Below are 24,771 nucleotides of genomic sequence, written 5' to 3' on the forward strand. Positions count from 1 at the left end.
TCCTCTAATTCTAAAGTTCTCTTGCTATTTTTACCGTATCTGCAGTTGCTTCCTCCACTGAAGTCTTGAACCCCTCAAAAACATGCCTGAGAATTGGAATTGACTTCTAAATTCCTGTTCATGTTGATATTCTGCCCTCATGAATCATGAATGGTCTTAAGGGCATCTAGAATGGTGATCCTTTAGAGAACGTTTTCAATGGACTTTGCCCAGATCCATCAGAGGAATCATAACCTATGGTAGCTATACCCTTATGAAATATATTTCTTGAATAAGACTTGAAAGTTGAAGTTACTCTTTGATCCATTAAGTGCAGAGTGGATATTGTGTCAGTAGGCATTTAAAGTACATTAATCTCATTGTACAATCTCCATCAGAGCTCTTGAGTGACCAGGTGCGTTGTCAATCAGGGTCATATTTTCAATCTTTTTTTTTTCTGAGCAGTAGGTCTCAACAGTGGGCTTAATATATTCAGAAAACCATGTTGTAAACAGGTGTGCTGTCATTTAGGCTTTGTTGTTCCACTTGCAAAGTGCAGGCATAAAGAGATTTAGCATAATTCTTAAGGGCCTTTGGATCTTTGGAAGGGTAAATAAGCACTGTTTTCACTTTAAAGTCACTACCTGCACTGCATTAACCCCTAAAAAGACAGTCAGCCTGTCCTTTGAAGGTTTGAAGCCAGGCACTGACTTCTCTCTAGAAATCAAAGTCCTAGATGGCATCTTCTTTCAACAGAAGGCTGTTTTGTCTACATTGAAAATCTGATGTTTAGTGTAGCCACTTTCATGATCTTAGCTAGATCTTCTAGAAACTTGTTGTTTCACCTTGCACTTTCATATTATAGAGATAGCTTCTTTCCTTAAACCTCATGAACCGATTTCTGCTAGTTTCAAACTTTTCTCCTGTAACTTCCTCACTTCTCTCAGCCTTCACAGAGTTGAAGGCAACCTTGCTCTGGATTAGAATCTGGCTTCAGGGAATGTTGTGGCCGATGTGGTCTTCTATCCAGGCTACTAAAATTTTCTACATATCAGCAAACAAAGTATTTCACTTTCTTCTTCTTCTTTTTTGGCTGCATCACACAACCTGTGGGATCTTAGTTTCCTGGCCAGGGATTGAACCTGGCCCCTCGGCAGTGAAAGTGTGGAGTCTTAACTGCTGGATCAGCAGGGAATTCCCTGCTTCACTTTCTTATTCATGTGTTCACTGGAATAGCACTTTTAATTTTCTTCAAGAACTTTTCATTCACAACTTGGCTAACTGGCACAAAAAGCCTAGCTTTCAGCCTATCCTAGCTTTCAACATGCCTTCCCCTCTAAGTTTCTAGCTTTTGATTTGAAGTCAGAGATGTGCCACTTTACCTGAACACTTAGAGACCATTGTCGTATTAATGGTATGTATTAACTGGCCTGATTTCAATATTGCTGGGTCTCAGGGAATAGGGAGCCCCGAGGAGAGGGAGAGAGAGACAGGGAAGACTTGGTTGGTGAAGCACTCAGAACACCAACAGCAGTTATCAATTAAGCTTGCTGTCACCTAGGTGTGGTTCATGGCACCCCAAAACAATTACAATAGTAACATCAAAGATCACTGACCACAGATCATCATAACAAATATAATGTTATATATCAATAAATCAATAAAATTTTGACATATTGTAAGAATTACCAAAATGTGACAAAGACACAAAATGCACAAATGCTGTTGGAAAAATGGCACTGACGAGACTTGCTCAATGCAGGGTTGCTACAAACGTTCAATTTCTAAAAAAAAAGCTCTATTTGCAAAGTGTAATAAAGCAAAGTGAATTAAAATGAGGCACACCTACCTGTACTTAAAGAAGGACAGATATAGTACTAAAATGATTTTTTATCAATAAGTATGATTTAGTATTTCCTCTTGATGCTTGGTTGGCATGTGAACTTTTGTGAACTAGAATTCTGCTAAACATGGAAAGGTCTGAATATTGACATGTAGAATGAACCTTTTCTTAAGATATATACTAGTAGTCATAGATACACTAAATAACAGAAACAAAGCATTTATTTAAGATTTGTACTTTGCTACATCTAAACGGATAAAGGCTTATAAATAGGGACAATCTTATGAGAGAAGAATGAATCAAGGTATCTTGGTGCTTAGTTAAGAATATGCAATCAGCAGATAATAGATTCTAAGTTTACTACTGGTCAAAATGAAGTAAAAAGGGTAGTATCATGTGATATATAATTTTTTGTTTTCTGGCAAAAGAAAGCACACCAAATTCATCTGCAGAGAAACTATGTTTTCTAGAGCTAAATTCCAAAAAGTTTTATGAATCCTTGAAAGCACTGGCAAATTGGAAACATCACTTTCATCCTTAGCTGTTTATAAATAGTGTAAATTGAGAATTTATAAAGGTGTATATAATTTTCTTTCAAATAAACTTTACACAGATGTGGTTCTTATTGAATTCATCAGGAGAAAACCAGCATCACTATAAAGACTCATCCATTCATCAAAACCAATACTCTAATTTCTTACTTACCTCCAAACCCCTTCTCCTAAACCTGGTTTCTAGATAAAAAATTAGTATCTTCACTCATTTCCACTTTAAAATTCTTGGCCTTTTCAAGAGGATTTGATTAGATACATAATTTAAGAACTGGGAATTCCCCATAATGAGTGAGCACAATTTAACTCTTGTCTCCTTCAAAATAGCTAAGTCAATATCCACAGAAACACTCACCCTGGTCATTGTATCGAGATAGATCGGCCTGGCTGATGTAGAGGTCATGATCACTATCTAGTTCCCAGAATTTACAATAAATAACATAGAAGTGTTCATAGGAGAAGTAATCTGTGATTTGGTTTATATCTTCCTCTTCTTCCAAAAGGGCTAGAGTCTGAAATGGTATGAATAAAAGGATTATTTTATTTTAAAAATACGGAGACCCAGCTTTGGCCATTATTCAGATTCTAGTACATTTTTATTCTAAACTGAATTAAAAATTTTGGTTTTGGTACAAAACCAGGAAATTTACTAGGCAACATCATCCTATCTTTTAATCAATTGACCAATCTGCAAGCATTTATGAACTCTGTACTATTTTTAGCAAAGAATATGAAGGATTCAAACACAGGGAAAGGGGAGAACTGTCACCGAGAGAGCTGCAGCCTATCAGAGGCCCCCGACTAGGAAGCACAGGACAGTCAGACAGCAGACTTTTAGTTACACGACTGTAAACTGACACTGCTTTTAACTTTTAATTTTACGACAAGTGGTCTTATATCTATTCTGTTATGAAGAGTGGGCATCCACTGGCAGGGTTTGGCTTTGTAATGGCATCAAGTTTACCAGAAAGGTGACTCATGTATACCTCTGTGATAGTGTGGGGCAGCCTGGTATAAAAGGCATGGGGGTAGAGCTGCAGGGCCCTGAACTAGAAATATTATCTGGGTCTCTCTTGACTCCCTGTGTGCCCCTAGGATAAACACCAAAACCAATCATTTTTGAGTTCAGAATTCTTATTATCAGTCAAATTATCATATAAGTGGCCAGAGATATATGCAGACCTTTTTAGAAAGATTCAGAAAAAAACAAAAAAAGATAAACCATAAGGAAACTCAGGAAATAGAAAAAACAAAGTGAGATGACAGAAATAAGATCAGATAAATCAATAGTCGGGACTTCCCTCATAGCTCAGTCAGTAAAGAATCTGCCTGCAATGAAGGAGACCCAGGTTCAGTTCTGGATGGAGAGGATCCCCTGGAGAAGGAAATGGCAACCCACTCCAGTATTCTTGCCTGCAGATTCCCATGGACAGAGGAGCCTGGCAGGCTATAGTTCATGGGTTGCAAGAGTCAGACACGATTTAGCGACTAAACCACTGCCATATCAACAGTCACAATAAAGGTAAAGAGGTCAATCTCCCTGTTAAAAGATTTTCAGATTGAGAATAAAACTCAAATCCAACAAGCAGATCTAGGTATATGTTGTCCATAAGAGATAAGTCTGACAGAGGATGAGATGTTTGGATGGTATCACCAACTTGATGGACATGAGCTTGAGCAGGCTCCAGGAGTTGGTGACAGATAGAGAAGCCTGGTGTGCTGTAGTCCATGGAGTCGCAAAGAGTCAGACATGACTGAATGATTGAACTGAACTTAAAATTTTAAAGTAAGGTTAAAATATATACTGCTGTTGCTGCTGAATATATACTAGCTAAATCTTAAAAAGAAAGCATGTCAATATTAGAAAATAAAATGGAATCCAAGGTGAAAAGCATTATAAGAAAGATAACTATTAATATTTCATAATGCAAATGTATTACTTTGATAAGATTCATTTTCTAAAATGTGAATACTGGAAATCCAAAATAATTTGGCAAATTGAAAACAAGATAAATTATGAAATTATGGTAAAAGAGACTCAATGAAAGATTTTACAGCCAGTAAAAATTATAAAGTCTGCATAGAAACAAAGGAAAATCATGACATGCTAAGTGCAAAATACAGGATATACGATTATACACACTAAGAACTACATTAAATTCTAAATCCAATATGCATGTGAATATGACTAGAAGTACACATAAAAATATTAGTTTTATTAGGGTGCTAAAATATGCCTTCTCTTCTGTTTTCCAAACTTGCTTGTAATGTTTTTATACAATGATCGTTAATGTATAAAACAGAATATGTACAATAAAACAAATCTTGAGAAGCAGGGGGGCTCTCATTTTCATCTACTGGATTGTTATAAAATGAAAAAAATGAATCACTTCTGCTGGTGGTGAGTATGTAAATTTAAGTATGCATTAGTGCAGGCGTTTAGGAGGGTAACTTGGCAGGATCTATGAAACTGAAAATGCACACACCATCTGATCCAGGATTTTCCTTCCAGTAGTCTATTTTAGAGAGATTCATACTCATATGGACACAAGAGAAAAGTGTAAGGGTGTTCGCTGTATTACTCTAATAGGGAGAATATGAAAACGACTTGAACATCTTCAATATGTATGTAATTACAGCATAGCCATGCCACAGATTATGCAGTAGTTAAAAGAATGAGATAGAGTTATATTGATCGAAATAAGAAAACATCAAGACATACTGTTAAGTTAAAAAAAGTTAACAGAATATGTGTGGTCTCACATATTAAAAAAAATTCATAAAAAGCAGCCATCTAGAACAAAACTAAATAAATACACCATACATATATACTCCATACACACGCATAAAAAGGAATAAAACCACAGATAATATGCGTTCCCTCTGGTAAAAGGAGTGAAATGGCAGGATAAAGAGATAAATAGTGACTTCTGGTTATTATTTTATACATGTTTATATTATTTGAACATTTTATGTGCATACATTCAGGTACTAAGAGGCAAACTAAAGAGAGCGTTAGGGAAGAAAATAGAGGGAAGCAGAACACTTGAGCTCTATTTCCAGTTCAGTTACTTAGTAGCTGTATGATCTTATCCAAGTCATTGAACCATATTTGCCTCAAATGTTATTGTAAGTAAGAAAAATCTGGATTATAATAATGATCTAGAAATACAAACTTAATATGCATCAGGAATGTTAGGATTATCATTCTTCAGGTGTAAGGCCTTTTTTCAATGGAATTCTTGCCATCTCAACCCATCCCCATGTAACCTCCTGAGAGCCCAGGCAAAAACCAGATGTTTAGTAAATATTAATAATGACTGTAATGATGACTTTTCATTTATTAGAATAAGAAATGTTTGCATATCTATTACAGACTGGTAATTTTGCCAATTTTGTCTGTCCCAGATAAAGATGGGAAAAAAATAAGAGTGTAAACAAGGTTGTATTATTCACCCAAATTTCATTTAGTATGATTTATTTAAAATAAAACATTTCATTTCAAGTGTGACCAATTCTGCTTTCTTTAAGTTAGTAGAAATGCTTGAACAATCAAGCATGAAGACTGCCTCGGTAAAAGGCACCCACTAGTGATCAATACTTTCTCATTTGGTAAAAAAAAAATACTTGAATGAAATACATTCTTTCTTAAAAGGAATTTTCAGTATTTTTCTCCAGCAGGAGCTGGATAAAGCGTCATTGCTCAAAGGAACAAGTTGAAACTCCTCCATTTGTTTTGCCAGGCTCTTCCCAACCTGGCCCCGTGTCACCCCTCAGGCCTCATCACTGGTCACTGATCACTCTCTCCTTGGAGCCTGTGGCCACTTAAGACTGTCCTGCAGTTCCTGAACATGACATTTTCATGCTTCTGGGCCTTTGCTTAGGCTGCTTGCTCTATCTGGAATCCCCTTTTCTTTTAATTTTTAAATCTTGTAAACACTTGATATCTTCAAGGTCAAGATCACATGCCAGTCCTACTGTGAAGCCTTCACTGCATATTTATGACACATTTCTGTGGAATTTTTCGTCAGGTGTGGCTGTCTGTACGCTTTTCTCTTTTGTTCCACAGTGCATGCCCTGATGTGAAAATCTCTTGTTACTCATCTTTGTTCTCCCAACACAACCCAGGTAGCTGATAACTGCTTAATAACTGAAAAGAGTGACTTTGCACATAATAGGGCTTTGCACATAATGAGCACTCAAATATTTGTTAAATGAAGTAAGATTGTCATTTAAATTGCTCCTTAAATATAAATTTCAATGAGAGGCATACTTGCAAAAAGTTGCTTTTTCTTATCTCTGTTGCCGTAATTTTTCCACTCCAAGATCTGTTGACTGTGTAGAATATTCTCTGAATAACCTGGTTCCAGAAGGAAAACAAAACCAAATAAAAACATTAAAGATACCTATTATGTTATCAAAGGCCATCTTATGAATATTCTTTGAACCAAGCAAGTTTTGTGATTATATCCAGTGTCATTTCTAGTAAAAATGTTTAAAAATCTACATCCATATACTTTACATCTGCCCTTATAATTCTAAGAATAAAAAGATTCTTTGCTCACAAGTCTGCATTTCCTAGGTGCCTACATGTCACTTTTTTTTTTTTTTTAACCTCTCATACAGTGATGCCTGACTCAAGCAGTGCCTGTTGGGCTAGGTGTTTTTGGAAAGCACAAGAGGTGAGAAGTATGCACTGGGTTGGCTTAACAATTACTGGGTCAGAAGAAAGGCTGCCAACGTGGTATGATTCAAGAGGGCATTATTCCAGTTAGTATAGCCTTATCCATTGGTGTTTTGAAGACTTACAGACTCTGGAAACTCAGATACATTTGGGATAATTTATATACCAAGTCCTGACTTGGGCATGAACAATTTTGTTACTAACTGGGTTTTAGTAAGCTTAACAAAGGTGAAACTCTGGAGAAGACCAGGACAAGATGAAAGAGGAGGAGGAAGGTTGGCAAGTGTGTCTGAAATTGAGGATGTATGTGCTGTGGTGGAGGTAGGAGGCCACGGTGCATTCTTTGCATTTTACCTGACTTATTCCCACCCATTTAATTTGCCCTTGACCTGGTAGTTTTTTTGTTTTTTGTTTTTTTTCATTTTCTCCAAAAAGAAGCAAGGGTGAGAAAAGCAATTAAACAAGGTTTTTGTTTTTTTTTTTGGTATACTGGCTTTGATTTTGATTATCTAATGATATGGAAATTCTGTATCCTTGGTTGAACCCAGGTCTCCGGCATTGTAGGCAGAGGCTTTAACCTCTGAGCCACCAGGGAAGCCCATAGAAGAGATTAGATCCCTGTAAAAAGGCTATTTTAGTGCATAAAGAACAAAAAGGGGAAGACATTTAGACATCTATCCTAAACTAAACGACTATTCTGTTTCTGGACTCTTTGACAAAGAGTGATTCCCATAGGAAGCCCCAGAATAGGGACTTGGGCTGAGCTGCCTTCTGTGCTCCTGACGTCACCCATGTCTGTGCTCCTTCAGTCATCCTGTGGTTATGTTCTAGACACAGGTACACCTGACTCTCACCACCTCCAAAGTCTAAGGCACCTGGTCTTTTTTCACGTGCATCCCAGTGCCTGATATATTGCTCTGCCTATATCAACAGGTGGTCAATAACTACATGATAATTTAAGAAAAACTGAGGTATAATTAACATACAGTAGTTTTTGGCATACTAATGATTTAATATTTGCATATATTGTGAAGGGCTTCCCTGATGGCTCAGCAGGTAAAGAATCCACATGCAATGCAGGAGACACAGGTTCAATTCCTGGGTCAAGAAAATCCCCTGGAGGATGGCATGGCAATCCACTCCAGTATTCTTGCTGGGAAAATTCCATGGATAGAGGAGTCTGGTAGGTTAAGGTCCATGGGGTCGCAAAGAGCTGGACATGCCTGAAGCGAATGAACATATATATTGTGAAATGATCACCACAATGTCTACTTAACATACATCACTATGGTTACAGAATTTTTTTTCTTGTGAAATTTTAAGATTTACTCAGTAATTTTCAGTTGTGTCTGACTCTTTGCGACCCCATTGACTATGCAGTCCACTGAATTCTCCAGGCCAGAATACTGGAGTGGGTAGCCTTTCCCTTCTCCAGGGGATCTTCCCAACCCAGGGACTGAACCCAAGTCTCCTGCATTGCGGGCAGATTCTTAATCAGCTGAGCCACAAGGGAAGCCCAAGAATACTGGAGTGGGTAGCCTATCTCTTCTCCAGCGGATCTTCCCAACCCAGCAATCTAACCAGGTCTCCTGAATTGCAGGCAGATTCTTTACCAACTGAGCTGTCAGGGAAGCCCACATCTTCCGTATCCATTCATCTGTTAATGAACATTTAGCTTGTTTCCATATATTGGCCATTGTAAATAAGGCCATAGTAAACACAGGCGTGCATGTGTCTTTTCATGTTAGTGTTTCTGTTTTCTTTGGATGAATACCCAGAAGCAGAATTGCTGAATTAGCTCTATTTTAATTTATTTGAGGAACTTCCATTGGTTGCACCAATTTACATTCTTTTCTCCACATCTTTGTTATTTCTTGTCTTTTTGATGAAAGCCATTCTAACAAGTGTGAGGTGATATCTCACTTTAGTTTTGATTTGAATTTCCCTGATGATTAGTAGTGTTGAACATCTTTTCATGTACCTGTTGGCCATCTGTGTGTCTTCTTTGGAAAATTGCTTGATAAATTAATGAGGTTGGAAAGCTGTATAACAAAGACTTCTGAGTTGTATTTGTGATAGAGACATATGCGTTGGATTCATAGCTAGCTAACTGAATAAACTCTTCAGAGTTTTGAACAGCAGATGGATGTAACCTAGGGAAGTAATTAATATTTTACATAAATCAGTATTGTTGTCTATGATTTATTGATAGGCTACATATAAGATACACAGAAAATATAAAACAGGGAACTGTATATAAAATTATTGTGAAAGATACTACTGGACTAGAGTGTAGGTGTGATCACGATCTGAAGGGCTCTCAGGTGGAAGACGTTGATTGGCTTCGTATTGCATCATAGTGTAGAACTAGAACTGGAACTACTAGAACTACTGGATAGAAATGCTTCAATGTAAATAAGAGTTTCCTAAAATTAGCCCTATAAAGCAATGGGTTGTATGAAGTAGCGAAGTTACTTCTCACCAAGTTATTTACGCAGAAACTCACAGGATTCCTATGTTGGGTGGGAGCAGGGACTAGCTGATGTTTATAAGTTCTCTACTGGCTCCACTCAGACTCTGAATGAGGTGCTTCAGGGCAGAAAATAGAGGATTTTAGGCCAGAAATTATATATGTGTGTATATATATATATATATGAAAATAAAAATTAAGAATATCTTTTATCATAGTTCCATGTTCCTTTTCTCAAGTTAAAGTCAATTACAACACATATTATTACACCAAACTTTTCTTTTTGTACATTGTAAGATTTTGTCCTTATTTCTTGACTGTGAATATAAAATTATCTTAAAGTCTAAGTTTCCTATCTACCTAAATTTTATATATATACTACTTAAATATTTTATATTACTTATGGAGGTACTATGTTATACTTAAAAGTATAAAACTTGAGTCTGTATTTTTGCTTATTTTATTATTTTTTCATTTTTTGTTCTGACAGAATTTTTAAAATTTGTCAACATTTTGAATATCAAGTAATTTCCTATTTTTAGCATCTGATAAGCTACTTGCCTTGTACTGTAAAAAACTGAACATGTATACCATTCTCCATAGCCTAACTCTCCTTATTCAGTGGCCCCACTATATCAGCACATTTACTGGGTTCCACAATACTGATTCAGCATTTTAACTTACCGAGGGAGGGGCACCATCTAGTGGTAAGAGCATGTAGTTGCTGGTTCTACACGAATTGCAGTTTTTCCCCCCTAACTTTTGGTCTACCAGTTTTAGGTTTTTAAGAGAAATTAAGAAAAATATAAAAATATAAAAAAATGTAAAAATTAATAGCAGTAAGAATAACTACATACTACCAATGACAGAAATGAAATTGGATAATTTTTTACCAGGGGATCTCTAGTCAACTTGACAGACAATTTGAATTATAAATCAGTTTTCTTTATATCTACTCAATTGGAAATTTCTTTTTTTTTTTTTTTAATTTTATTTTATTTTTAAACTTTACATAATTGTATTAGTTTTGCCAAATATCAAAATGAATCCATCACAGGTATACATGTGCTCCCCATCCTGAACCCTCCTCCCTCCTCCCTCCCCATACCATCCCTCTGGGTCGTCCCAGTGCACTAGCCCCAAGCATCCAGTATCGTGCATCGAACCTGGACTGGCATCTCGTTTCTTACATGATATTTTACATGTTTCAATGTCATTCTCCCAAATCTTCCCACCCTCTCCCTCTCCCACAGAGTCCATAAGACTGTTCTATACATCAGTGTCTCTTTTGCTGTCTCGTACACCGGGTTATTGTTACCATCTTTCTAAATTTCATATATATGCGTTAGTATACTGTATTTATGTTTTTCCTTCTGGCTTACTTCACTCTGTATAATAGGCTCCAGTTTCATCCACCTCGTTAGAACTGATTCAAATGTATTCTTTTGAATGGCTGAGTAATACTCCATTGTGTATATGTACCACAGCTTTCTTATCCATTCATCTGCTGATGGACATCTAGGTTGCTTCCATGTCCTGGCTATTATAAACAGTGCTGCGATGAACATTGGGGTACACGTGTCTCTTTCCCTTCTGGTTTCCTCAGTGTGTATGCCCAGCAGTGGGATTGCTGGATCATAAGGCAGTTCTATTTCCAGTTTTTTAAGGAATCTCCACGCTGATCTCCATAGTGGCTGTAAATTTCTAGTTCACAATTTTAGATCACCAGGAATGGAAGGGGACTTCCCTGGTGGCTCAGACCGTAAAGAATCTGCCTGGAGGCAGGAGACCTGGGTTCAATCCCTAGGTTGGGAAGATCCCCTGGAGAAGTGAATGGCTACCCACTCCACTATTCTTGCCTGGTGAATTCCATGGACAGAAGAGCCTGGTAGGCTATAGTCCATGAGGTTGCACAGAGTTGGTTACAAGACTGAGTGACTGATACTTTTCACACTTTTAGGAATGGAAGTATGTGTTTGGTGGCTCTGTCAAGAGAGTTTTAGACAAGGGGATCAAACTCAGACACAGAAATTACAGAGATTGCTCTTTGTAGGTGACATGGATGCAGGTGAACACCTGAGTGCCAGAAGCCTGGCCCTTCTACTAGGCGCCACTGAAATATCTTTACTGCCAGCACCAATATTACAGAAAAGTATTTTCAATCTTATCGCTTATTTTAAAACCTACCTCTTTCCTCAAAAGTCAGCATGTGCCAATAAGGATAAGCAGAGTCTTATTTACTGGTAATTTCTTTGCATGGTATGCAAATATGCATACTCAAGGGTCACAATTTGCAGGTATTTCCAATTTCCATTTTCATTCAGTATCAAAAGGTTTATTACTCAATGTCAACTCTTCTCTGGAAATAAGAGTGACTTTGGGTATTTGCTATATGCATAGTTGGTATTCTAGCTTTCCAATCTAAAACAGCTGACAAAATAATTAAGATTAACTAAACAAACAAATATAGTCTTTTCCTCCTGTAGCACAGGTTTTCACTGATAAATGGAAAATAAAAGTTGCCCAGTTTTCTTCATCATTTATGTGCCACACATAAGCTAATACTTGAGTCATAAGCTGTCAGCAGTTTCTTCCAACTGTAAAGTGAAATAATTGAGTAACTCTAGCATGTGAACAAAATCTATTAATTATCCTATGCTGTATGCCATTGAAATTATATTCAGTAGGGTCAGATGATAAATTAATTTTTGTTTTTTGAGACATTTGTCATTAATTCTGACTGATCTTTGTGAGTCTCTTGGAAAAACTGTTGTCTGTCTTTGTCATGAGCAGGGCAAAGTATGACACTTTTCTAAATTTGATTACTATTATGCCTTTAGCAAGAAAATTAATTTCATACTAGAAAGCTTATTTTGTATTTTTTATAGAAAGATTCACTGTACTTTGATATAGTACAAAATTTTCAATGACTTCATGTCATTATCTGACCAAATTTCATAATAGAAGAGACACTGGAGAACAGACCATCAGTCCAATAAAATTCTATTCAGTGCGATACTTTTTTATTGGCACCTCGGTGTTTTCAATGATAGTATGGGATTATCACAAACAAGCAGTCACACTTATCTTAGTATATACAGATTCACATTTTGTGTTCTCAGTTGGACCTAATTTACTACGTATGTTATGATGCTGTTTCGAGCTGCCCCATTATCGCTATTTAATCATAAGTAGTTTACACTTTTATGACAACTTCTGAGTAATGGATTCATCTTGAAAAAATTTTTATTGTTTACAATGTTGTGTTAGTTTCTTCCGTGCAGCAAAGTGAACAAGTTATACTGGATTCATTTTTGTGAACAGGGGGTTTTAAAGTAGCATAATACTAGCAATAAAGTATAAATTTAAAAAAGTAAACAATAATATGCAAATACCATGCATATGTCAGCAGAAAATTAACTGAATTCTGTTAATTGACCTATGTAGTTCTTTTGTGTGTGTGTGTGTGTAATAAAGTTTTATTAAAGTATAAAGGAGATAGAGAAAGCTTCTGACATAGGCATCAGAAGGGGGCAGAAAGAGTACCCCCTATGTAGTTCTTCTTGGTCAATGATTGACATACTAGTATTTCTCAGAAAATGTGAATTACATGCAAACAAAACTGTATCATGGCTTTTCATTCTGAAATCATAAAACTACCAGGGGTCACTAGATGATCCCAGTCTATCATAGGTCTGGGGATCATACTTTAGTAAATACCAAACTAGAAAGAGTACAAAGGAAAATTTGTGCTTTCATAATTCTGATCTTTAACATCTTCTCTAAGAACAAATTCAAATGATTCCTATACAGAGCATTTTCTGAATTGGCAGAATGTTGGAATAGATTATCAAGATCTTTTCAATCTCTTGAGATTCTAATACATTATTGAGTGACCAAAAAGTTTGTTCAGGTTTTTCTGTTACATCTTACAGAAAAGACTGAACAAACTTTTTGGCCAACTCAATTTTAATATGCCCTGAGTTTACAGAACAGTCAACAATCAGAATCCAGTAATTCTCATTGGGATTGAAACCATGGTTACATGTAGAGTTCTTAATTCTACACATGAATAACTTCACTTACTCACTCAATAAATACCTACTGTATATCTATTATGTGCCAGGCCCTATTTCAGGTATTAGAGATATAGCAGGATCTAAATATAGATGAAGTCCCTCCTCTCATGGAGTTTATGTTATAGAGAAGGACATGGACAATAAACAAAAATTTTAAATATCAGATGTTATAGCACTAAGAAGGAAAATAAAGCAAAACAAAAGAAGAGTAGAGGGAGGGGACAGAGAGAGAAGACAGCTGAAGAAGGCAGAGGGTGATCAGGGAAGGTCTCATTAAGAAGGGAATGTCTGAGCACACATCTGGATGAAGTGAGGGAGTGGGTCACGCAGCAATCTGTAGGAAGAGCATTCCAGGCAGAGGAGAGAGTAAAGACAAAGCACCTGAGGCAGAAGTGGGTTTGGCTTGTTCCAGGAGCAGAGAGAACAACTGTTGCTTAAGTAACAGAGAGTGGGCATTGTGAGGGTGTGGGTGGGTGGGGGGTTATGGAGAATAATGGCAAGAACTTTGGCTTTCATTCTGAATGAGATGGGGAAACACTGGAGGGTTTGAGCAGAGGAGTGACATGATCTGACTTACATTTTCAAAGAATAACTCTGTGGAGACTAGGCTGTAGGGCAATGAGGGTATAAGCAGGGAGACCAATTAGAGGGAATCCACGTGAGAAACAAGGATGACCAGCTGGGCCAGGATGACTGTGGTAGAGGTAGCTTAGTGTCGGGTTGTGGTTACAAGCAAAAACAACTTCTAAGACAGTCTTAGATGGCAGTGACATCTTATGGTTCAAATGAAGTCTTATAAAGTTTTATGTCAGCAGAGAATCAATGTAAAAGGAAATAATGAAGTTCCTACAGGAGAAAAAATAGTGGTAGTATTCTGTAATTCAACAGAACCCAACAATCCATAGCCAACAAAAAGTGCCCCAAGAAGGAGAGGGTCTTCCTCAGAAGAGACTGCCCTATTTACTGGGAGAGCTGAACCAGAGGTGGGGATCGTATCAGCCGGGTATGGCTGTGAATGCGAGGTGTGCCCTGAGGTTCATCTGTGGAATTCTTGCACAGATAATCTGGGAGCTAGGGCAGAGAACGCCTGGTGTGGCTGCAGTGTGAGCTGCAGGCCTGTGAGCTCTCACCCGTAATGCATGCCCTGCCTGTGACTGATCGAATGAGGCTGTGCATGAGAAACGGAATGAGAACACCTTGCAAAACAGGAGACTGTGATTATGTTATTTTAAATTCTTACATGATTTATTTTCTGATTATAAATACTCATTTCTCATTATCATCTCAGTTCTAATTTTGAGGTACTCTAGATAACATCTTTTTTTTTTGGGAAAAGGCTGTTGAAAAATTCTTGTATTATTTGCAAATACTAAAGATCAACTGGGTATCAATATTAATGGAGACCAGAAAGAATGAGTATATCACTTAGATTTTGTATACAAGAGACTTCTTAAGCACTAGGCACATAGAAGAAGTGAATGAGATATAAATAATTAATTCAATTTTATTTCCTCCCATTTAAAATAATCATTATGGCCCATTCTACATAAAGATCTAAAAGCTTAGATACTAGGCAGTGACAAAAAGGAAACTTAAAAGAGTTTTATTAAGACAAAAAAGGACTCAGCCTACCGTGGTGATGTACCGGGAGTGGAATTCTGGAGCGTCTTTCAGGAACGTGAGGCCAGGATGTGTATCTACCACATCCTGAAAAAGAACAAAATCATAACTAAGTTAACAAACATACCAAAAAACCCCCTAAGATACATACTGAATTTTTTTAAACTCTTGTACAATACTTGCCAGTTGAGCATACTTGCTGTTTCACAATACTGAACAATACACTTAAAATTTAACTAGTATTTTATTAAACTCAAATATTTCACAAGCACACTTTTGTGTGACTTGGATATGTACAGTATACTTCAAGAAAGTTAAAATGTTAATCTGGCTATATCTGGTGATTTGTAAATCAAGTGTCTTACAGGTACATGCTGTAATTCTAACACACGTCAGCGAAATTCATCCCATAGATCTTGTTAGAGATTGCCAAGTGAAATTTACACAAAAAGGAGGATAGACAGAAGCCAACTAGAATGATTCTTTCTTAACCTATAGACATGGGAAATTATTGGAAAAAATAATAGCCTGGTAGCCAAATAACTTTATGTTAAGGTACGTGAGTCAGCTAATGTTCATCAAAATCACTGTGTTGATAAATCTGTTTTCCAATTTAGGTTTTTATTTATTTTAAATCTGATATCCTGTTCTCATAGAAGACTATTTGAACATTAAAACCGTGAAATAGTTTTTTTTTCCTTTGTTGTTCAGTTGCTTAGTCACATCCGACTCTTTGAGACCCCATGGATTGCAGCATGCCAGCCTTCCTGTCCATCACCGACTCCTGGAGCTTGCTCAAACTCATGTCCATTGAGTCATTGATGCCATCCAACTATCTCGTCCTCTGTTGTCCCCTTCTCCTCCTGCCTTCAATACTTCCCAGCATCAGGGTCTTTTCTAATGAGTCAGTTCTTCACATCAGGTGGCCAAAGTACTGGAGCTTCAGCTTCAGCATCAGTCCTTCCAATAATATTCAGGACTGACTTCCTTTAGGACTGACTGGTTTGATCTCCCTGCAGTCCAAGGGACTCTCAAGAGTCTTCTCCAACACCACAGTTCAAAAGCATCAATTCTTCAGCACTCAGCCTTCTTTATGGTCCAACTCTCACATCCATACATGACTACTGGAAAAACCATAGCTTTGACTATACAGACCTTTGTTGACAAAGTAAAGTCTCTGCTTTTTTAATATGCTGTTTAGGTTTGTCATAGCTTTTCTTCCAAGGAGTAAGTGTCTTTGAATTTCATGGATGCAGTCAACACCTGCAATGATTTTGGAGCCCAAGAAAATAGTCTGTCAGTGTTTCCCACTGTTTCTCCATCTATTTGCCATGAAGTGATGGGATCAGATGCCATGATCTTTGTTTTCTGAATGTTGATTTATAAGTCAACTTTTTCACTTTCCTGTTTCACCTTCATCAAGAGGCTCTTTAGTTCCTCTTCACTTTATGCCATAAGAGTAGTATCATCTGTGTATCTGAGATTATTGTTATTTCACCTGGCAATCTTTTATTTTTTATTTTTTTGGATTTCAAGTATTTTTATTTTTATTTATTTTTATTTTATTTTTAAACTTTACAATATTGTATTGGTTCTGCCATATATTGAAATGAATCCACCACAGGCATACACATGTTCCCCATCCTGAACCTGGCAATCTTGATTATAGCTTGTGTTTCATCCAGTCTGGCATTTTGCGTGATGTGCTCTGCATATAAGGTAAATAAGCAGGGTGACAATATACAGCCTTGACAAACTCCTTTCCCCCTTTTGAAGCAGTCTGTTTTTCCATGTCCGGTTCTGTTGCTTCTTGACCTGCATACAGGCTTCTCAGGAGGCAGGTAAGGTAGTCTGGTATTCCCATCTTTTTAAGACTTTTCCACTATTTGTTGTCTACACAGTCAAAGGCTTTAGTGTAGTCAATGAAACAGAAGTAGATGTTTTTCTGAAATTCTCTAGCTTTTCCTATGACCCAGGGGATGTTGGCAATTTGATCTCTGGTTCCTCTGCCTTTTCTAAATCCAGCTTGTTTTAAATCCTGGAAGTTCTCAGTTCACATACTACTGAAGCCTAGTTTGGAGGATTTTGAGCATTATTACCTTATTAGCATGTGAAATGAGTTTTTTTTTTTTTTCTAATTAGGTTTTTAAAACATTTTCAATGAGTCTGAAGAATCTAATGGAGATAATTACTGTTAATTTAATAACCAGAGGCAACAGTAATACTACCACAGAAATAATCTATTAATTGGCTAGTCATGAATGGAAAGACATCAGTTACATCTCTTTTCTTTGTTTCCTCAGAGCAGTTAGCTATTTAGACTGTACTTACCAGTACAGTCTAAAACCAATGAACCTTATTTAAATTTTTATTTGGAAATAATTTTAGTCTTACAGAAAATTACAAAAATATTACAGAGATTCCCTATGTTCTTCTCCTAGCTTCTCATAGTGGTAACAACTTAAGTGACCTGCCTCTTGAGAAACCTGTATGCAGGTCAGGAAGCAACAGTTAGAACTGGACATGGAACAACAGACTGGTTCCAAATAGGAAAAGGAGTTCGTCAAGGCTGTATGTTGTCACCCTGCTTATTTAACCTATATGCAGAGTACATCATGAGAAACACTGGGATGGAAGAAGCACAAGCTGGAATCAAGATTGCTGGGAGAAATATCAATAACCTCAGATATGCAGATGACACCATCCTTATGGCAGAAAGTGAAGAAGAACTTAAAAGCCTCTTGATGAAAGTGAAAAAGGAGAGTGAAAAAGTTGGCTTAAAGCTCAACATTCAGAAGACTAAGATCATGGCATCTGGTCCTACCACTTCATGGCAAATAGATGGGGAAACAGTGGAAACAGTGACTGACTTATTTTTCTGGGCTCCAAAATCACTGCAGATGGTGATTGCAGCCATGAAATTAAAAGACACTTACTCATTGGAAGGAAAGTTATGACCAACCTAGACAGCATATTCAAAAGCAGAGACATTACTTTGCCAACAAAGGTCCATCTAGTCAAGGCTATGGTTTTGTCAGTGGTCATGTATGGATGTGAGAGTTGGACTTGAAAGAAAGCTGAGCACTGAAGAATTGATGCTTTTGAACTGTGGTGTTGGATAAGACTCTTGAGAGTCTCTTGGACTGCAAGGAAATCCAACCAGTCCATCCTAAAGGAGATCAGTTCTGGGTGTTCATTGGAAGGGCTGATGCTGAGGCTGAAACTTCAGTACCTTGGCCACCTCATGTGAAGAGCTGACTCATTGGAAAAGACCCTGATGCTGGGAAAGATTGAGGGCAGGAGGAGAAGGGGACGACAGAGGATGAGATGGTTGGATGGCATCACCGACTCAATGGACATGGGTTTGGGTGGACTCTGGAAGTTTGCGATGGACAGGGAGGCCTAGCGTGCTGCGGTTCATGGGGTTGCATAGAGTCAGACACAACTGAGCGACTGAACTGAACTGAACAAACCACAGTACAATTATCAAAACTAAGAAATGAACATTGTTGTAATACTGGGTTGGTGCAAAAGTAATTGCGGTTTCACTCTGTTGAACTTTGTTGTTTGATAGTGGAATACATTTTTAAATAAAAGTGGTTATCATCTTAATGCACATTTCTTGCTTTATGACTAATGACTTATTACTTATTTTATATTTATTTTAGACTCCAGAAATGATGTTAGACAAGCAAATTTCAGTGATTTTTTATTCAAGTTCAAAATGGGTTGTAAAGCAGTGGAGACAACTACCAATGTCAACAACACATCTGGCCCAGGAACTGCTAATGAACATACAGTACAGTGGCAGTTCAAGAAGCTTTGCAAAGGAGATGAGAGCCTTGAAGATGAAGAGCACTGTGGCCAGCCATCAGAAGTTGGTAATGACCAACTGAGAGCAACCATCGAAGCTGATCCTCTTACAATTACATGGGAAGTTGCTGAAGAACTCAACATCGATCTTTCTATGGTCGTTCGGCATTTGAAGCAAATTGGAAGGGTGAAAAAGTTTGATAAATGACTGCCTCATGAGCTGACTGAAAAAAAAAAAAATCGTTGAAGTGTCGCCTTCTCCTATTCTATGCAACAACAATGAAACATTTCTCGATCAAATTGTGATGTGTGATGAAAGGTGGACTTTATACAACAACCGGTGATAACCAGCTCAGTGGTTGGACCAAGAAGAAGCTCCAAAGCACTTCCCAAAACCAAACTTGCACCAAAAAAAGGCATGGTAACCGTCTGGTGGTCTGCTGCCCATATGATTCACTATAGCCTTCTGAATCCCAGCGAACCATTACATCTGAGAAGTATGTTCAGCAAATTGATGAGATGCACCAAAAACTGCAATGCCTGCAGCCAGTACTGGGCAACAGAAAGGGCCCAATTCTTCTCCATGACAATGCTTGACCACACGTCGCAGAACCAACGCTTCCAAAGTTTCACGAATTGGGCTACAAAGTTTTGCCTCATTTGCCCTATTCACCTGACCTCTTGCCAACTAACTACCACTTCTTCAAGCATCTTGACAACTTTTTGCAAGGAAAATGTTTCCACAACCAGCGGGAGGCAGAAAATACTTTCCAAGAGTTTACTGAATCCTGAAGCACAGATTTTTATGCTACAGGAATAAACAAACATTTTTTGATGGCAAAAATGTGTTGACTGTAATTGTTCCTATTTTGATTGATAAAGATGTGTTTGAGCCTAGTTGTAATGATTTAATATTCACAATCCAAAACCGCAGTTACTTTTGTACCAACCTGATACTAAACTACCGGAGAAGGCAATGGCACCCCACTCCAGTGCTCTTGCCTGGAAGATCCCATGGATGGAGGAGCCTGGTAGGCTGCAGTCCATGGGGTCGCTAAGAGTCGGACACGACTGAGAGACTTCACTTTCACTTTTCACTTTCATGCATTGGAGAAGGAAATGGCAACCCACTCCAGTGTTCTTGCCTGGAGAATCCTAGGGACGGGGGAGCCTGGTGGGCTGCCGTCTCTGGGGTCGCACAGAGTCGGACATGACTGAAGCGACTTAGCAGCAGCAGCAATGCTAAACTACAGATCTTATTCAAAATTTACCAGCTTTCCCCCTGAAGTCTTTTTTTTTCCGTTTCAGGATCCTAACTGCACTTAGTTCTTGTGTCTCATTGCTATCCCAATCCATGGCAGTTCTTCAGTCTTTCCTTATGTTTCATTTTTCTGACACTTTAATGAGTTCTGGTTAGTTTTTCTGTAGAATGTCTCTCAATGTGGCATGTCTGGTATTTTCTTATGATTAAAGTTACACACTTTTAGTGAATTTACCACGGAAGTGATGTGTCCTTTTCAGTCATACAAGGAGTATGTGGTGTTGATAGGTCTTACAACTTGTATTAATTTTTGAATATACTTGGTTAAAGTGGTATCTGTTGGGTCTGCCACCATAAATTTATTACGTTCCTTTAACAGTTGATAAATATCATGGAGGAGATACTTTGAGACTCTGTCAGTATCCTGTTTCTCTGTAAATTTTTGCCCACAAATATTAGCAGCCATTTATAGAAATTGACTGTGGCATTTTTATAGTGCTGTTTACCAAATTTAGAACAACAGACTGGTTCCAAATAGGAAAAGGAGTACATCAAGGCTGTATATTGTCACCCTGCTTATTTAACTTATATGCAGAGTACATAATGAGAAACGCTGGACTGGAAGAAACACAAACTGGAATCAAGATTGCTGGGAGAAATATCAATAACCTCAGATATGCAGATGACACCAGCCTTATGGCAGAAAGTGAAGAGGAACTCAAAAGCCTCTTGATGAAAGTAAAAGTGGAGAGTGAAAAAGTTGGCTTAAAGCTCAACATTCAGAAAACGAAGGTCATGGCATGTGGTCCCATCACTTCATGGGAAATAGATGGGGAAACTGTGGAAACAGTGTCAGACTTTATTTTTTTGGGCTCCAAAATCACTGCAGATGGTGACTGCAGCCATGAAATTAAAAGACGCTTACTCCTTGAAAGTTATGACCAACCTAGATAGCATATTCAAAAGCAGAGACATTACTTTGCCAACAAAGGTTCATCTAGTTAAGGCTATGGTTTTTTCAGTGGTCATGTATGGATGTGAGAGTTAGACTGTGAAGACAGCTGAATGCTAAAGAATTGATGCTTTTGAACTGTGGTGTTGGAGAAGACTCTTGAGAGTCCCTTGGACTGCAAGGAGATCCAACCAGTCTATCCTAAAGGAGATCAGCCCTGGGATTTCTTTGGAAGGAATGATGCTAAAGCTGAAACTCTAGTACTTTGGCCACCTCATGCGAAGAGTTGACTCATTGGAAAAGACTCTGATGCTGGGAGGGATTGGGGGCAGGAGGAGAAGGGGACGACAGAGGATGAGATGGCTGGATGGCATCACTGACTCGATGGACGTGAGTCTGAGTGAACTCCGGGAACTGGTGATGGACAGGGAGGCCTGGTGTGCTGTGATGCATGGGGTCGCAAAGAGTCAGACATGACTGAGCGACTGAACTGACTGACTGACTGACCAAATTTATATAGTGGTGTTTACTTTGCTTTTCCCCTCATCCCCTCCACATTTGTTAAGTGAAATTTTTCTATAAGGAAGAGCTGTCCTTCCCTTGTATTTATTTGTTCAATTTATGTCAGTATAGACTCATGGGTATTTATTTCATTCTATGGGTTATAATCCAATACTATCATTGTGTTGGATTATATCAGTTTATCAATAGCATCATAAAATACTAATATTATTCTGCTGCTCAAATTGAGCTAGCTTTGGTCCCTGGGAGCTGTTAGGTTGGCTCCTTTGTCCTCCTGACATACCCCATCCTTTTGTGAACACTTCCATATTTTCTGGTATCACAAAATAGTGCAGGCTCATTTTATATTGTCTATGCTCTCACCTGAGAATCAACCTTTTCTCCAAGCAGCCCTGATTCCTTTTACTGGAGAATGGTATTTGGAACCAAATCTGGGGGCTAGGAGTGCTCGTTACTACTAGGGTGTCATTGCTACCGAATCCTCTTAGTAGACACAACTAGGAATACATGAATGTGTATCAGTTCATACATACCCATATACTTGTATTTTTCTGTATCTATATGTATTAAAAACTATGTAATCATACAGATAATTTTAATTCAATAATGCAAGGTTCCCCCTTTCCTTTGTAACTGTTAATAGAATTGCCAACCATTACCCCATTGAGAAAGTAATTTACTAACTAGACTACAGTATTTGTATCTTTCGTCTTTAGAGTATCCAGTGAAGATATTATTTTCCAAGGTTATTTAGCTCTTTCCTTATCTTCTTTTATCTTCTTTAATGTAGTTGTGTTACCCATTTGTAATAGAGTTCATTTGTTATTGTTTATATTCTATTTTGGGCTTCTTTTTTTTTAATTTTATTTTTAAATTTTACAATATTGTATTAGTTTTGCCAAATATCGAAATGAATCCACCACAGGTATACCTGTGTTCCCCATCCTGAACTCTCCTCCCTCCTCCCTCCCCATACCATCCCTCTGGGTCGTCCCAGTGCACCAGCCCCAAGCCTCCAGTATCGTGCATTGAACCTGGACTGGCGACTCGTTTCATACATGATATTATACATGTTTCAATGCCATTCTCCCAAATCTCCCCACCCTCTCCCTCTCCCACAGAGTCCATAAGACTGATCTATACATCAGTGTCTCTTTTGCTGTCTCGTACACAGGGTTATTGTTATCATCTTTCTAAATTCCATATATATGCGTTAGTATACTGTATTGGTGTTTTTCTTTCTGGCTTACTTCACTCTGTATAATAGGTTCCAGTTTCATCCATCTCATTAGAACTGATTCAAATGTATTCTTTTCTACAGGTTTCAGTTCAGTTCAGTTGCTCAGTCATGTCTGACTTTTTGCAACCCCATGAATAGCAGCACACCAGGCCTCCCTGTCCATCACTAACTCCCGGAGTTCACTCAAACTCATGTGCATCGAGTCGGTGATGCCATCCAGCCATCTCATCCTCTGCTGTCCCGTTCTCCTCCTTGCCCCAATCCCTCCCAGCATCAGAGTCTTTCCCAGTGAGTCAACTCTTTGCATGAGGTGGCCAAAGTATTGGAGTTTCAGCCTCAGCATCAGTCCTTCCAATGAACACCCAGGACTGGTCTCCTTTAGGATGGACTGGTTGGATCTCCTTGCAGTCCAAGGGACTCTCAAGAGTCTTCTCCAACACCACAGTTTAAAAGCATCAATTCTTCGGCACTCAGCTTTCTTCACAGTCCAACTCTCACATCCATACATGACCACTGGAAAAACCATAGCCTTGACTAGATGGACCTTTGTTGGCAAAATAATGTTTCTGCTTTTTAATATGCTATCTAGGTTGGTCATAACTTTCCTTCCAAGTATTTAATATTTTGGTGAAGAATTATAAATGGTATTTAAAAGATTTTATTTTCAATTATGTGTTGCTAGTATATAGAAAGTTGAGTTTCATATATTGATCATGTATCTGTAACCTTGCTAAACTCACTTATTAAATACAGCTTTAGCAGCATCCCATAAATTTTGATATGCTGTATTTTCATTTCAAAATATTTCCTAATTTTCCTTTTGATTTCTTCTTCTCTGACCCATAGGTTATTTAAAAGTTGTTATTTATCAAACATTTAGGAATTTTTCACAGATCTGTTATTGTTTCTAATTTAATTCCATTATGGTCAGAGAACATATTTAGTGAACTGAATATTTAAAATTTGTTGAGATTTATTCTATGGTCAGAATATAGTCTATCTTGGGAAATATTCTGTGTATGAGTTAAAGGTATGTATATTCTATATGACAAGGGTATGCTTGAACCCATACCTTCTTACTCAGATTCCTAGTGTCCTTTAGCCAGGAAATTAAAAGACGCTTACTCCTTGGAAGGAAAATTATGACCAACCTAGATAGCATATTAAAAAGCAGAGACATTACTTTGCCAACAAAGGTCTGTTTAGTCAAGGCTATGGTTTTTCCAGTAGTCATGTATGGATGTGACAGTTGGACTGTGAAGAAAGCTGAGTGCCAAAGAATTGATGCTTTTGAACTGTGGTGTTGGAGAAGACTCTTGAGAGTCCCTTGGACTGCAAGGAGATCCAACCAGTCCATTCTAAAGGAGATCAGTCCTGGGTTTCTTTGGAAGGAATGATGCTAAAGCTGAAACTCCAGTACTTTGGCCACCTCATGCGAAGAGTTGACTCATTGGAAAAGACTCTGATGCTGGGAGGGATTGGGGGCAAGAGGAGAAAGGGATGACAGAGGATGAGATGGCTGGATGGCATCACCGACTCGATGGATGTGGGTTTGAGTGAACTCTGGGAGTTGGTGATGGACAGGGAGGCCTGGAGTGCTGTGATTCATGGGGTCGCAAAGAGTTGGACATGACTCAGCGACTGAACTGAACTGAACTGAACTGATAAAGTAGAAAAGATAACATGTAGGGAAAGACAACAAGATGTATAAAGATTTCACAGGAAAAAATTAAAAGAATGTGTATTCTGCTGTGGTT

The 24,771-nt window shown here is 38.0% G+C and overlaps 1 protein-coding gene across 3 annotated transcripts in view; it reads right to left on the reverse strand.

Annotated features, from left to right (window-relative positions):
- The window catches only part of PPP2R3A (protein phosphatase 2 regulatory subunit B''alpha), a 234,044-nt gene that overhangs the window by 84,778 nt on the left and 124,495 nt on the right, over positions 1-24,771 (reverse strand). For all 3 annotated transcript variants that reach the window (XM_027545443.1, XM_027545444.1, XM_027545445.1), the window contains 3 exons: positions 15,239-15,313; positions 6,647-6,733; positions 2,729-2,885 (listed from right to left, as the gene is read on the reverse strand). In XM_027545443.1, the coding sequence (XP_027401244.1) occupies positions 2,729-2,885; positions 6,647-6,733; positions 15,239-15,313 (319 nt within the window). The remainder of the gene's footprint in view (positions 1-2,728; positions 2,886-6,646; positions 6,734-15,238; positions 15,314-24,771) is intronic.

Source organism: Bos indicus x Bos taurus, chromosome 1, assembly GCF_003369695.1.
Source record: "Bos indicus x Bos taurus breed Angus x Brahman F1 hybrid chromosome 1, Bos_hybrid_MaternalHap_v2.0, whole genome shotgun sequence".
NCBI lineage: Eukaryota > Metazoa > Chordata > Mammalia > Artiodactyla > Bovidae > Bos > Bos indicus x Bos taurus.